The 15,876-nt window shown below is 37.4% G+C and overlaps 1 protein-coding gene and 1 pseudogene across 9 annotated transcripts in view; both read right to left on the bottom strand.

Moving 5' to 3' along the window:
• Positions 1–1,294: 1,294 nt before the first annotated feature.
• On the bottom strand, positions 1,295–4,425 carry LOC108291408 (annotated as a pseudogene).
• Positions 4,426–4,552: 127 nt separating this feature from the next.
• PAM (peptidylglycine alpha-amidating monooxygenase) overlaps positions 4,553–15,876 on the bottom strand; it is a 280,315-nt gene continuing 268,991 nt past the window's right edge. For 4 of the 9 annotated variants that reach the window (XM_017511776.2, XM_017511778.2, XM_017511777.2 and 1 more), the window contains exons 23-26: positions 15,028–15,081; positions 9,048–9,251; positions 6,070–6,126; positions 4,670–5,388 (exon numbers count right to left, since the gene is read on the bottom strand). In XM_017511776.2, the coding sequence (XP_017367265.1) occupies positions 5,207–5,388; positions 6,070–6,126; positions 9,048–9,251; positions 15,028–15,081 (497 nt within the window). In that variant the 3' untranslated portion in view covers positions 4,670–5,206. Of the gene's footprint in view, positions 5,389–6,069; positions 6,127–9,047; positions 9,252–15,027; positions 15,082–15,876 lie in introns of all 9 variants that reach the window. The other 5 variants (XM_037732531.1, XM_037732529.1, XM_037732530.1 and 2 more) reach the window with 4 other exon arrangements.

Raw genomic sequence — 15,876 nt, 5'->3', positions numbered from 1 at the left:
TGGGTCACGGGGGCAGATCCCTCATGAACAGATTAACGCCCTCTCTTGTGGTGAGTTCTCAGTCTATTATTTCCCTCCAGAGCTGGCTGTTAAAAGAAGCTTCACACCTTCTCCCCTCTCTCTTGCTTCCTCTTTCCCCATATGATCTCTGCATATGCTGACTCTACTTCACCCTCCACCATGAGCAGAAGCAGCCTGAGGCCCTCGCCAAATGCAGATGCCAGTTCTATGCTTCTTGTATAGCCTGCTGATCCATGAGCCAAATATACCTCTTTCATGTATAAATTACCCAGCTTCAGGTATTATTTTATAGTAACACAAAACGGACTAAGGTACAGTTCCACAGTGGCAGCCACTTGGGGTATATCTGGCCCAGCTGCAGCCTCACAGGGAGCCAGGGCCCGTGCCAGCACTGAGAGCTACCTGCCCTGCCATAGCCAGCATACATGGCTGTGCAGTGGCTGGACCCCATACTTGCTCACTTATACACCCCTTGCTCCTCTGTGCCTTGCTGGCCCTTGGCAGGTGTGGGATCCAGGCTGGATCCTATGACATTACCACAGTTATGGAGAGTCTGAATGAAGGTAAACCTTATATAAAAGAAAGCCAAGCTAAGAGGGAAGCCAAATCCTGTTTGTGCCATCTGAGTCTCTAGATCTAGCCAGGCCTGGGCTTTTCAGTTATATGAATCAAACAGTAATAATACTTTTTATTGATAAATTGCTAATTCCTGATTATTTTCATCATGTATTATATATCAGTAATTCTTAATAATAATTTATAACAAGAATATATTTAGTTCTTACACATGTTTCAATTTATTTGTGATTACTAAAGAAGCCTAAGACAATGGTATATGAAATAATCAAATCTAGAACTCAAAATTTCAGATCTTTTCTGACCTTAACCCAGTGTTCTTTGCAAACTTTATGGAATGGCTAAGACTGGGCCATTCTATTGAATAGCACTGTCTTATCTAGAAGTATAAGCGAGTTGTAAGAACCAGTGCAATTATGTTGTTCTAGCTACATGCATGCTTGACACTCTCTTCCAATTATAGAGGACAGATTAATTACCAAATAAAGCAGAGAATCACAACAACAGGGAGTTTTTATCATGAGAAATCTCCTGCTAAGAAAGTAAAATTATTAGGCAAAGGAGTCTGAGGCTAGAACCAGGATCAGAAAGGACCCAACTTACCCATCAGTTTCCTAGATAATATATATATTTTAAAGGCATGGAGAATTATATAGTATAATAGAAGACAGTATTTTTTAAAGACAACAAATCTTTATTAAACACCTGCAGTTACTGGAAGGATGCCACGATGCTGGACACACTGTCAAAGTCTATCTCCTCCACAAAGTTCTTGGGCTTAATGTTTTTTTCCTGGCTGCAGATGAAGATCTGCCCTGACTCATAGGCACTCCAGCTTTATTTTCTCACCTACGCCTTCAGCTGGCTGTCCGACAGATATCCGAGCATCTCGGCCAGTAGTCAGCAGTTGATGTGCTGGTAAGTCATACCCACGACAGGGCAGATAAACATTTGGACAGTCTTCAAAGCCACTTATACCTTCTAAGTGGTCCATGCCTTCATCCAGGACTTGCCAGAAGGCCTGGAAATGGCAGGTCTCCAGCAGTTTCCTGGGATAAAAGTCTGTCGGATGGCCACTATTCTTGATGTGCCTGGCCAATCATGTACTTACTTACAGGGTGAAGTTGGTAGGTGGCAGGTTGGTGAGGGCTTTCAGATGGATCTGGGCATGACTATGGTCTGAAAAAACACTGGGTTGGACTAGTACAGCTTCAGCACAGCCGGGTTGGCTTCCAGATCATAGGCATTTTTGTTGGCCTCCATCTCCAAATAGTGCTCCAGGGTGACCAGGTTCTCAGGACTGTACCTGTGGTTACCCTTGAGCAACTTGCCCACATTGGCTCTCATCTGCTCATACATCGCCATGACTGCTGTCACCTTCCACAACGAGGACTAGAAGCTAACAATGGACTGGCACAGTGTCCTCAAATATAGCAAGTTTTATATGGCTCATTCATTTTAAAGGAGTTTGCATTTTTGTTCAGAAACAAAAAGAGTTCTATTGTCATACTTGTTTTTTATAAGATCCTGTCTATTTTGTATTATATCTTGGTATATCTGAATATGAGCACTTGTTAATTAGGTGTTATGTCCTTTCTGTATGATGGTACAGTGTATAGTCAATTTTGAAACCCAGAAAAATGCATGTCCTTTTTTTATATCAGTACTTTGGATATGTGATAGACATCTTTGTGTTTTGGTGTTTCAAAATTTTTAAGGCCTTGAAGGGGAATCACATTTACCATCATCAGTAATTGTTCTTTTAATTAAATCATGACGCAATAAAAACACACCAAATAGATTTACTTATTCTAACTTTTAGATGTGGTTCAAAAATAAAAAGGAGGTTCTAGGGAGGCCACTAGTGGCCTTTCCATGCACCTAACTTATTTCCCCTGGTGGAATAAAGAGCATCAGGGGACTAAAGAAAGAAGCTGCTGCTAAGTTCTGGCCCTGAAGATAATTTGCATCGGGGTCTTTATGTGATTTGAGTTCGAGGCACTGGGGTTGATGACTTCTAGGCCTAACCATCACTCTACAGATACCACATCTTTGAGAATATTACTTTCTGTGTCCAAGAATGTTTTAAGGTTCAGCTACTGTCTGTAGCACTATGTTTCTTGGAGATGAACCATGGAATACTTGAATTCAAATCACCAGGAATGCTTAAAAGTGTAGATTTCTAGGACCCACCCAATGTAGTGAATCAGAAACTGTGGAAATGGGAACAGGTTAGTACTTTGAAAGTAAGTACTCACTGTTGATTCTTACCCACATTAAAGTTTGAGTATTGCTATAGGCTACATCAACTTTGAGTACTATGTAGGTGACAGTCTGGGAAATAAGCCCTAATACAAAGTCTATGGATTTCATTGTCATTCAGCTTCCTAAGTATTTGATTTTATGCAACATCTGGATGAGAGTTAAAAGACGCATGGTAATTTTGAAAAATAATATGCTGATTTAATAAACAAAAGAAGAACACTTAGAATAAAAGATTTTATGCAAATGATAATTCAGGGCCAACTCAGTGAATGAGAAGCTTCTCTTTTAATGCTCCTATATCATATTCTCTAGGTACTTTAAGAAAAATGAAAGCACAGCTGTTTCCCTTTGCTTTCTTAATAAGCCAATTATGGCCATTTTAATCATCCAATTTAACACACTGAACAATTAAGGCATTCAGATTTTGGTGCTAACAGTCATATCAAAACACCTCAGATCCTGTTTTCCTCCTCCAAACATCTGTAAACTGTAATTTATGTGAAAATGTAGCTACCTACTTATTGTAACTGGCAAGGTAGAATAGCCATTCTCAAAGACAATGGTTTCTGACTGTGATGGCAGAAAATACCTGGACAAATTTAAAAACATAAACTATACCTGTATTCCCTTATAAGCCAACTAAATAAAGATTGCTGGAAAGAGTGCCCAACAATTTCTTCTTAAATTCTGCCGGTGATTCTACCGTGGCCAGGCCTAGAATTCACTCCTTGGGGCATTTCCCAGGCAGTGCAATCTCTGACTCAGTAAATAAAATTCAGCCAAGAATAATCAGTGGAAAGATTGCTTGAAGTCAGTGTCGTTCATTCCTTTCTAGGCTACCATCTTTAATTAACCCAGGATGGCAGAATGAAGGTGGAGTGCTAGCACAGGACTGTAATGCGCTAGCAGACTTATTGCTTCCAAATTTCCCTTCTTGTACTCTCATGTGTTTTACAACTAGTCAATTATATCTGTATTATTCCAACTACTATGATGCCTGAAAAACAAGTTGGAATTAAAAAAAAAAAAAGAGTTCTAGATTCCCAACATTTTAAAATAGAAAATTATCTGATTCTTACTAACTTGCATTGATGAATTATGAAAAAGATGTTTTAAAACTAATCTGCAGTCACTGTAAGAGATGAATATATTCCTATGGATATATGGGAATTTTATTTTATTTTAGAGAAAGGATCTCACTCGGTAGCCTAGGCTGGAGTACAGTGGATTGATCATAGTTCACTGCAGCTTGGAATTTCTGGGCACAAACAATCCTTCTGCTTGACCTCCCTAAGTCCTCGGATTATAGTCTCGAGCTACTGTATCTGGCCTGAAATTGTCCTTTAAAAGGAAAACTATTAATAGTGATCACTACTGATGGCTCATTTGCATATGTAATTTGAGACAGGTTTCCTCTTAGCTGTGATCACCTTTTATTAAAGTATGTACCCTCTGATTGACATACAGGCACAAACCCCCTTTGGATTTTAAAAGAGCCTGACTTTACATATGTAAACTCAGGCTGTTTTTTAATTTATATTGGCTACATAACAAAGTAGCTTCTAAATTTTGTACAATACACACATTTCTTTTGGTTGAAGACACTATTATTTGTGAGTTTGTGTAATTATTAAAAAGTTGTATACAAAACCTGCAAATATGCAAAAACTGCAAAATACACTCTGACAGCTAATGCTCTGAAAACACTTTATTACACAAATTACATTCAGATTCTGAAAATAGTGTTCTAACAGTGTAACCATCTAAAAATAAGACATCCCAGAAACACACCAACTGAAAAAGAAAGTTTAAAAAACAATTTAAATAGAGACTTTTTTATTTCCCTCATTGCAATATAATGTTAGTGATTTTAAAAAAATAGGAGATTTAGCAGCTTTGTCGTCATGTAGCACAAAGTTTCTCTTTACTGCCACAGGCTGAGAATGCTGAACAGGAAAGGCACCAAAGAAAGACACTGGCAATGAAAAGTGCTATTGGGAAAATACTGTGTTCAAGCAAAGAATGGGGTTATTTACATCCACCAAAAGTCTCAAAAGTGTAAATGGGCAAACCTTCCATAGCTAGATTAGTACTATGATGGTAAAAGAGGACTGTTTCTCTAGTCTATGTTCATATAAAGACAATGGCACTGTTATGAACTTTTAGGAAACTCCTCAACTAGAAACAGAAGCCAACTTAACCAAAATGAAGCAAATAAAGTGTGTACAGTCCTACACTGACTAGTACAGTTTACAATTAAATATACAGAACTTTAATCGTGCTAAAGGGAAAGGAATCTGACATTCTGGGTACATTTCACTCAATCTAAATCAAAGTCTGGTTTTCAGGAGGAGGAAGGTACGGGTGCGGGCAGAGGTGCTGAATACTCCTCTTCTGATTCACTGCCGTCATCCTCCTCTTTCTCTTGGTCACTGCCCTCGGTACTAAGGCGGTCAAACCCTTTTCGACTGTAGCCTTTACGGCTTGCAAAGAAATTTCCAAGGTTTAAACCTTTACTTCCCTTTCCTGAAAAAAAGCAAACAATAATAGAAGTGGGTAATGTTTGCAGCAATGATTCTGTTTCCTTGTAAATTATTACATGGTAAGCAAAGTCAGAAGGTGTGGATGAAAAATGGTAGATTATTTTATTTATTCTGAAAAATAAAATAGAAAAACAGACAGAGAGACTTACCCTACAGAGCCATACAGATACTACTATTAAAGAAAAAAAAAAAAAGAAAAACCGAAGCTCTTGAGTATTATGTGTTTCTGCAGGAATATATCAGATTCGCTTTCACCTCCTGCTTTGCTCCAGCTCTCTGTCCAGAACCAGCCTCCCTGGAGCAGTGCCTTATTTCAATGACTTTATGAAAAGGTCATCTTCACCATGACAAACATTGACATGCCAACATGAGTGACAGAAAATTTACTGAAGACAAATGAAGCCAGGTAAAAGGCAGGGGAAGATAATTAGATAATACAGAATGGCAAAATGGGAAATATAAAACTGGGAAATCTGCTGCCAGACGCATGCACTTCAGTTTAGTTTATGGTGTGCATTCTGCATTTACTCTGGGGAATGCTAAGCTGCATACAAGATGTTTTATCTTCAAAGACAAAATATGAAATATCTCCTTGCCTTTTAAAAGACATGTGCTTGTTGACTTTGAACTAAACATGAAGGATTCTAAAAGGTCATAGGCATACCTCTAAATCTTCCCAGTACTCTTCCTGAACTTGTCTCAAGTTTGTGTTCAGAATCTGCTAAAAAAAGATGGCACATTTCAAAATGGGTCCCAATTATCTTCCTCAACCCATGCACTCAATTTCCAACTTAAAATCAGGAACTTGTAAATAATAAAGCAATGCCTGGCTCTTGTCTGTATGCAATTCTAATTTTTAAGAAAGGTGGTATATTTTTGAGACATACATAAATGGCCCAAGCTGGGTTTGAGTCCTGCCCGTGTCTCTTACTGGCTGTGTCATCTTGATAAATGAGCTTCAGTTTTCTCCTCTGAGCAAAGAAAGGTCAAGGAGAATCCCTATCTGTCTGAAGGCTGAGATTAGACACTGCATGTGACACATTTAGAACAGTATCTGTAAATATACAGTAAATGCTCAATAAATCATAGCTCTTTTTTTGTCAGGTAAGAATTATTACCAATAATTTGTAAAGCTTTTGAACCTTTGGTTATTACAATTTAGTAATATTTGCCTCCAGCTTTGCTCTTTCTACAAACAGTACATGTCCTGCTTGAGAAAGCTTTGGATCCATGTGTATCATTTCTTCTTTATGTAAGACATAAGTAAAGGGAAAGGATGTGATACCCTGAGTATTTTCCAAGCATAGCAGGTGACCTAAATGTTCCCAATAGGGCTGCCTATCTCCATAAAGGATAGACTGCTTGTGGGAAGGCAGGACTCCCAATGGGTTTCATTTTTCCCTTGCTGTGTGTGTCTCCCTGCATGCTTTCCCTTGCGTCATCACTCCCTCATGGGCTATGGTCAGGAAGGTCAGGCCTGGGGTTGTCCTGTTAGGTCTTTAGCCAGCACTGAAGGCAGCATCATGGTAAAAGATAGTGGCGATGAGAGGAGAGGGAGAAGACAGTGATGTGGAAAGAAATATTCAACAAGGGAAGAAGAATCTGGTAAGACTGTTAGAAAGCCAACAAATTAGATCGTAAGTTCTGCAAATATGAGGGACATTACTTAGTTTTGTATCCCCTGTGCTTGGCACAGTATTTGATATGGAGTCAATACATAATAAGGAATGTTGAATAAATGGAAGGTCCTTTATTAGGGGTTTTAATAACCTTAAAATAAACTGGATAAGATCAATCAAGAACAAATTTAGAAAAAAGTGAGAAGCTGATCTACTTTTAGAATTAAATGTATTAGATGGAGCCAAATGAAACTGCAATTTTTCTAAATAAAACACGGTCAAATAATAGCGATTTTTTATGGTTCAGCCTGGGTCTCTATCTTCCTAGCACATTCCTGTAAAGTCAGCATGATGTAATAGTGCGATGTCACTTGTGCTTAATAACCAACAGGAGAGACCAAACCTTCCTGATTCCATAGCCACTGCTTCTGCCAGGTTGGGTTGGTTACCACCATTCCTGTCACCTGCCCCGAAGTCTTACTGTTCCTACTACTCTGTGTATTTATCCCTGCACTTACCACCCTCTACTATAACATTTTTTGTTTAGTGTCTCTTTCATATGTTATCTATTCTGTAAGCTCCATTGATTTATCCATTCATTCTTTCAACAACTATTTATTAAACCACTAGTATCAGGAATTATTATTTGTGCTGGGGACATATCAGTAATTAAGATATGGATCCTTGCTCTTTTGAAGCATCTATCTAACCCCATGAAGACAATGACTATGTTTATTTCTCTTTGTCCCCACTTATGACAGTTCCAGATCTGTAACATGGACTCAATAGAAGTCCTTTTTGGGAGGATTTAACTATATTTTTGCAGAGATTTATTGATGGCAGATGGAAAGCAAAAGAAAGACCAAGAAAAATTCCCTTTTACAACTTATTAAATTTTCTGTTTTCTGTTTCCATGCCTTTTTCTGTGTCAGGGCTTTGCCAGGAGCACTGAATCCCTGCCATGGCTGCCCTGACCTGAAATAGGATCAGATGCTATTTTCTGATCAAATGCTGCCTCTCTCCCTGGTCCATGGATTTCTTCCCACACACAGCTATAGGCTCTTGCTCTAGGACCTGGGGGCCCAGCCAAGGGACTGCTATTGAGAGGTAAGAAGCGTGGGTTGGGTTATTTGTTTATTTATTTGGATGTCCTAAAATAAACTCAGCTGTTGGATCCTGTATTGTGATAAGATTTCATAAAATACTAACTCCGGAATTGGACTCTGCCTTGTTCAGTTATGAAAGGCTGATGGTCTAAATTATGACAATTCAAAAACCACCAAATGGTTTGTTACAGAAATAATTAATTTTCTGAGAAAACTAAGGTTTAAGGCAAGTTTTAAAATAACTTCTTATGCCTTTTATTACTTTATTACCAATGATTATTCATCATAATCATTGGTGGTATTAATTAAGTACTTACTAGGTTCCAGGTATCCTGAAAAATGCTTATGTACATTATTTCATCTAATCTTTATACAACCTTGTAAGGTAACTATTTTATCCTCACTTTATTTTTATGAGGAAACTGGTCTGGAGAGGTTAAGTAACTTGCCCATGGTCATGTAGCTAGGAGCTAGAGCCAGCCTAATGGGAGAAAAACGCAAGCCCAAAATCTGACCCAGGTACTTTCAGGACTGCACCTCTTCCTAACAGCAGATATCTCCTCCTCTCTGACCCTTCAGCTAATTTGTACTGACTCTACTACCTACAATTTCATATGGAGATATTAATTGGGCTTAAGGCAATTGCTAAAAGGTAGTATTAAAGGCTATATTTTAATCTATCCAAATTTCATAGTCTCCAGATAATATTTTTTATTGTAATGTCAACTAGGGGCAATAGTTGGAACACAGACAAATAACATCAAAAATAGTAGAGAGCATTAAAAACAAACAAACAAACAAAAACCAAAAAAAAAACAAAGACAGTGAAAAAAAATCTCAAGCAAACTCCTGAGGATAATTAGGCCAAACATTCTTTCAAAGGTAGGTTCCAAGTTCACGGGGCTCATTTTACTTGCCTCCAAAGGTCCTTGATTTTTTCCACCGAATAAATATGGCAATGGCCAGCAGGAAAACCACTGGAATAACCAGAAGGGTTGTAATGAGAACAACGGGCACTCCCGAGCCTGGCTCTTTGATCAGTTTCTGTTTCTCTTGCATCTTCTGCAATTCTGAGGAGGTGGGTTTGTTCTCCATTTTGCTTTCAACAACTGCCTCGGCTTCTTCAGGGAAAGAAGAGTTCACAATATTCAACTGACTCAAAGATTTCAAAACCCTCTTACCCACCCCTACCCAGTCAAATCAATAACTGTTCACAAAGAACTTGTTGACTCTAGTGTACATGGGGTTCATGTTTCAATATCTGAATCAATCAAGCTAGCAGCAGGCATTGTGATTAGTTATTTCCGCTGAATGGGTTTTCATCTCCAAATTCTTTTCCTTTGTTCTACCTTTAATATGCTCTTTAGCTATAATTTCACAGAACATATATCCTTTTGTATTTTTCCAAAGGTAAAATTAACAAGGCAGTACTGTGTAGGGGAAAGAACTGGAGTACATACTGGAATCAAACAAACCTGGGCGCAAATCTCAATTCTCCTGTATACTAGCTGTATAACTTTGGGCAAGTTACTTAAATTATCTGGGCCATAGTAACTTCATCTACAAAACTGTAGTAATAGGACCTCTTTCATATAACTGTCGGATGTAAATGCCTGTCATAAAAATGTATGTTTCCTTGTATTTAACAAACAAAACAAAAGTGTTTGTTTCCTTGTATCTTTAATTTAAAAATATTTTTCATGTTCAATTGATTTTTGGTATATCACATGTATAGCTGCACACATTGATACTAGGATTATAAAAGAAAAACGAAATTATGTCCTTTTCAGGCCCTTTTATATTGTTTTCAGCAAAATGTGAGTATAGACAGATGAACTGTATATACTTTTGTTAGTGATGAAAAGAACTTACAACAATTATAATAACTACAACTATTCTGTAACATTGGCAGATACTGGGTAGGTATCGAGCCTAAAGTACTATTTGGGAAATGGATGCAATGAAACTATATAAGCTGCTGCAGTGATCTTAATAACTAATGACATGAAAATGAGGTTGAGCCTTGAAACATCCTTGCCCTACAAGAAGCACATATGTGTGTTTGTAGAGAAACTCTAATGTACAAAGGCTGGTAAGAATTTTCCCAGACTAATAGGTGCAACCACATTTGCAGGAAGACTCACAGATCATACATTTCTGAAATTTCAACTTCTTGGTATGCCCTTCTGCCCTATGATACAGAATGCATTGTAAGGCCTCAGGGAGATTTTGACAAAATGGTAGGGATAACACAATCGGGAAAATCGTTGGTTAATGTTTAATAGGTATAGACTCAGCTTAGTAGCTTGCTGGACACTCCTCTAAGGAAATGTTTCCCAAATTATTTGAGACACTGCCAACATAATTTATAATACAAACAGATGGCAGGTTCCAACTTTTTGCTTCCATGTTCTGAGGCAGCCTCTTTTATAGTCCCAATGACATCTATTGAGTACTTACACCATGTCAGGCATCATTTTCCTTTCGTCATCACACCAAGCCTATGAGTAGGCACTATTACTATCATTGCCATTTTGTAGATGAACTCATAGTTCTCCTTTCCTTCCCTGTACTATGGCTAAAGGGAGACCATCCTTTGATTTCTTTTGTCCACTCATGTGACTCTTTTTTTTTAAATTTATTTTTATTTTTAAAATTTTTTTATTTTATTGCATTTCGGGTTTTGGGGTACATGTGAAGAACATGCAAGATTGTTGCATAGGTACACACGTGGCAGTGTGATCTGCTGCCTTCCTCCCCATCACCCACATCTAGCACTTCTCCCCATGGTATCTCTCCCCAACTCCCCTCCCCCCGCTGTCCCTCCCCTATTTCCCCCCAACAGACCCCAGTGTGTAGTGCTCCCCACCCTGTGCCCATGTGTTCTCATTGTTCAACACCCGCCTATAAGTGAGAACATGCGGTGTTTGATTTTCTGCTCTTGTGTCAGTTTGCTGAGAATGATGGTTTCCAGGTTCATCCATGTCCCTATGAAGGACACGAACTCATCATTTTTTATGGATGCATAATATTCCATGGTGTATATGTGCCACATCACTCGTGTGACTCTTGAAACTTGAAAGGGAGAGAAGCAAAGGAGTTGGTTCATAGATCTCGAGATGGTTCAAACAGAACTTCTATGTCTAGTTTCTGAGGGGAATACAGGTGTGATTTCTACTCTTTCTGAGCACTAATAATTATTTTGTCTTTTTTTTTTTTGGTTACTATAGGAAAGATATACAAAATTGCTCTAGATTTAAACTTATTCTAAATTTAAATAAGAAAATTGCAATAAATAGATCATGGAATTAAAAAACCTAGGCCAAAGATGTTGGTTGACATTGAAGACCTTGCTCCTTTTGGAAGAAAGATTTGTTTCTGTTTGAAGGTGGGTATTACCAGAGTAGTTACCCAGCATTTTCTGCCTGTCATTTATTAAGTTTATCTGCACCTAATATACAATGGCTATACCAGCTCATATCTTTTTATGAATAAGGCAGAACCAGAATTGGGCACCATTAAATGGAAGCAACTATGGATGCTATAGGTGAAAGACTAGAAGAATGAGTTTAGTATTCATAGAAAGGAATGAGAATGAGGCAATCAACTTGCTAAGATAGAATACATACACAGCACTTTAGAAATTCTTGATTTTCACATCACTTATGATATTTTGAGTGTTATCTACTAAAAATACTTGAACATTCTAACTTTTGGAACCAGCTGGAATATATTTAAGATTTAAAAGATGCTTTCTATTTTTCTTAAAAGCCTAAACATTTAAAATGTTCCATTCTAAAGGAAAAAAAATAACAATATTTCTGCTCTTCACAAAAGCACTTATATGTGGGGTAAAATCCCTAAAACAATAATTATAATTCAGGAGTCTAAGAATCCCACTGAAAGCATGAAGAATCATCCAAATTCTGCCACTTTCACTCTTTATACTAAATTATTTTATTAAAAATCTGAGTAATTTGGAGCATCCATGATGAATGAAGAGTGAAGAAGCTCTAAGATTAGCCAGAACACTAGGTTTCTGGAAAATAGGAGGCACCTAGAATGACCATTTTTCTGTCATATAAGATGCCACTTGTATTCTAGGTAGAATAAACATGACATAAAATCTTATAAGAATGCAAGCCCTGGTAGAAGCTCTATAGATATCTGGAAATATCTAAGTTTTCTAAAAGCTGATGTAGGACAGCTATTTTCTTCTTCTTTAAAGCAATGCATTTAGAAAGGGAGGCTAGCTGCATTCCTGTGTAAGTGCACATATATACATGAATGTGCAAATATCTCTCCCCCTAATAGAAGTCTAGAGACCACTTGAAATTGGAATAACTGGGACAGGAAGGGAGGGACAGTCTTACTACAGCAGTACCCCAATTGTTTCCCAGTTCATCACAGACAGAACTGAAGGCTGAAGGCCAATGGCATACTAGGAAGTAACTGGTTAGGAGACGTGAAAAGGGCATATAGCACCAATGAGATATTTTTTTCTTAAATGTGTATGTGCTTCCTTACAATGTGTTGCTTACCACAAAGCCTAAGAAGCTAACTGCACTAAGGAGGTTTTTTTCTTTTTAAAAAGTTTTATTGAAAATGATTGGCCATTATCATCTTTAACTGGGGGGTGGGTTTGGGTGTGAGAGCTATGCTTTGGTGAGATATTGATATACTTCTTTTATCTCTAGTAACTATTTGAAAATTTAAATCCTTTTCGCTCGTTTTTTAATCATCTCAAATTATCTCATCCTTACAACTTCCTTAGAACACTGGCTCTAAAATCTTCTTATTAGTAATTAGTTATACAACCATTCATAGTAGGGACAAGTGTTATCAAAGGCAACTCAAATTTGGGGATTTAAAATTAACATGCAACTACAAGATGATTACGTCTGAAATTGTGTTTTCCCTTCGCTTTTATAATGGATGGTTTGAATTGAGCTTCCAGATATTGATAAAACATAAGGATCTAGAGATACAGCATGATTTACATTCCCTTTGTAATAAGAATATAATCTCAAAAAAAAAAGGTTTAATGAGAGTCATATGGGTTTCAAAGAAGAAGAGACAACTTCATTTGAGTTTGGTTAACTATTAAAACTGGACTGTCAAGGCAAGACATTTCAATAAAATGTACTGTTTGAACTGCTTGGTTTGACTACAGCGCCGGAAGGTTTCTGATCAATTGGACTCAGTGGTGTGCACAGAGGCGAGAGGAAATGGCCGGCATGCCAGCATTATTTATCCTTAATTGACCAGCTAAGATGTGGTCAGTATGGCTAAGCTGTTCTCAATAGGCCAACCAGTACCACCTAGAATTTTTTTGTGAGATCTATTTAAATAGAAAAGATTTGAGACTATTTTAAAATTCTAGATGTTTCAGAGTAAACTATACCCATTCCCAACCTGTAGCTCTTGAAAGAATTTATCGGGAATGAATTGGAGGTATTGGTCTCTCCTCAGCAGTACAGTAATAGTGGTTAAGAGTGCAGGCTTTGGGACCAGACAGATTTTGGTTTAAAACTTAACTCTAACACTTACTATATTAATAGTAATTCTGATCCTCAATTTCCTCATACGTAAAATGGGGAAAATAGCAGTTATCACATTGTTGGTATAAGGATTAAATTTATAATTTCTGTATAGCCCATTGTTTCTGCTCTGTAAGTGATAGCTATCATTAACAATATCATCTTTCCTAACATCTTTATTCCAGGACAAACAGAACTTATCAATAATTCTACATATAGCAAAGACCTACAACTAGAAGATCAGGAACTGTCCTTAGTGTATGAGTGTGACATGAATGCCACTTAGTAGTGTCACTTGGATAGAATCTCTACAAATGCCAAACAATTGCTATTTATTTTATAATATTATACTGCCCATTGGGCTGGCTATATTTTCTTATCTGCCTACATAAAATCCTTAAACTCCCCCTTGCTGTTGCTTCTTTCATCTTTTTTCCAGCTGCTTTGATAAGAAAAGAAAACAAGTAAGCCTAGGGTTCTATCTGAATATCTAAGTAAATCATTTGTAAAGCAACTAATAATGGAATACCTTGTTACTTAAATATTAGGTAACATGAGAAACTCATGGTGAGTCCTTAACTGTAAATGATATGTACATGTCAAAACCTTGCAGATGTTAGAAATGTAAAAACATAACTGATTCTAGGAAAGAGATAAAATAAGTTGACATGGACTCCATATAAATCCAGTGGTTGCTTATCAATAGCTAAATCTCATTTCCTTAGTCCTGATATTATATACCAGTGATATAGTTATTTGTATATATGTATATGTATGTAACTTCCCCCTCTTTTCTTATACGGCTATAAGGTCAGGTGCAGTCTGATTTCCCTTAGACCTGCTATAGTGCCTTACACACAAAAGACCCTCAGTAAATCTCGGGAGCTGAATGGTACTAAGATAGAAGCTAAAGAAACAGCTAATCTTTTCATACCATTATAGCACTGACCCACCAAAGATATTTTTTACTCCTTTATATTAGGGCCTATTAAGGAAAGGCTTTTCCAGTATGCCAAAGTGTGTTTTTCTACTTGCTTGAGGTTAATGTACTCCCCAAAGTGGCTGACTTTTTTTCTTTTCTGAATATCTCTGGCTCACGAGTTACAGATTTCTTATATCGTCAATCAGTTTCCATCACATGAAATCAGTAATTTGAACTCATTATGACTGCTCCATTTATCAAAAAAAGAGAAGTGGCAACATACAGGTTTAAAGGCTCAGTACGTAGCAGAAGTCATGGATAATTTACCAGATTATATTTTTAGCCTGGTAATTTTTAAAGTTGCAATCAAAGGCCATAAAATAATTCAAAACAGCTAGACTTTGGTTTTACAGTAATAAGAGGAATCTGACCAACCTTTGATTTCCTGGACCTCAATGCCAGCCTTTTTAACTGATCGATGTTCCATTTCTGTAACAGCACAGCAAGGAGAGAGAAAAGTCAGAATCCCCAAAAAGAACATTTGAAAATTTAACTTTGATATTAATTTTGCTCAGTAGAAAATATTTCCTTAATTCATCAAATGCATTATTATATTAGGAAAGAGTTCAATACAAACCACTAATTAGGTGGTCCATGAATCCTGGATAAACTCTCCTAGGGAAAGCTAAATAAGGACTTCATATTTAGAATGAGTTTTTCTTGTGGAGTTCATAATATTTTATTATTTCTGAAAGACTAAGTGGTTCTGTTTTCATGTTGGCAATATCTCAGACTGATTACTAGTTCTACCATGTTGGGTTACCAGTCTTCTAGTTGATGTTAATGGATTTGACCAATTAACTACAAGGATGCAAATAAATGAAACATCGATTTAGTCTTCAGTGGCAGTCTTACTGTTTGAGAGGTACTATTTTCCAGATTCACTGCACTCTGCTCTATGCAGAGGGTATCTCTATTTTGAAGCTGAATGCCATATTGCAGTACTTTTCCATCAGGAGATGTACCAAAGTCACTTGGGAGAACTTTCTGAAATACACATAATATTATTCCTCTTCTTTCTACAGATCCTGAGTGGGGACTTGGGGACTAGCCATGTGTATTGTGACATTTCCACCCAGGTAACTCAGACATGCATCTTCTGAGTATCAAACCACTAGGGTGGTATAAAGCAGGGGTCCGCAAACCCCAGCTTGTGGCCTGTTAGGAACCAGAATGCACAGCAGGAGGTGAGAGGCAGGTGAGTATAACCACCTGAGCTCTGCC

Source organism: Cebus imitator, unplaced genomic scaffold (assembly GCF_001604975.1).
Source record: "Cebus imitator isolate Cc_AM_T3 unplaced genomic scaffold, Cebus_imitator-1.0 Scaffold452, whole genome shotgun sequence".
In the NCBI taxonomy this organism is placed as follows: Eukaryota; Metazoa; Chordata; class Mammalia; order Primates; family Cebidae; genus Cebus; species Cebus imitator.
Note: the sequence above shows the minus strand (reverse complement) of the source record. Positions and strands in the feature narration are given on the sequence as shown.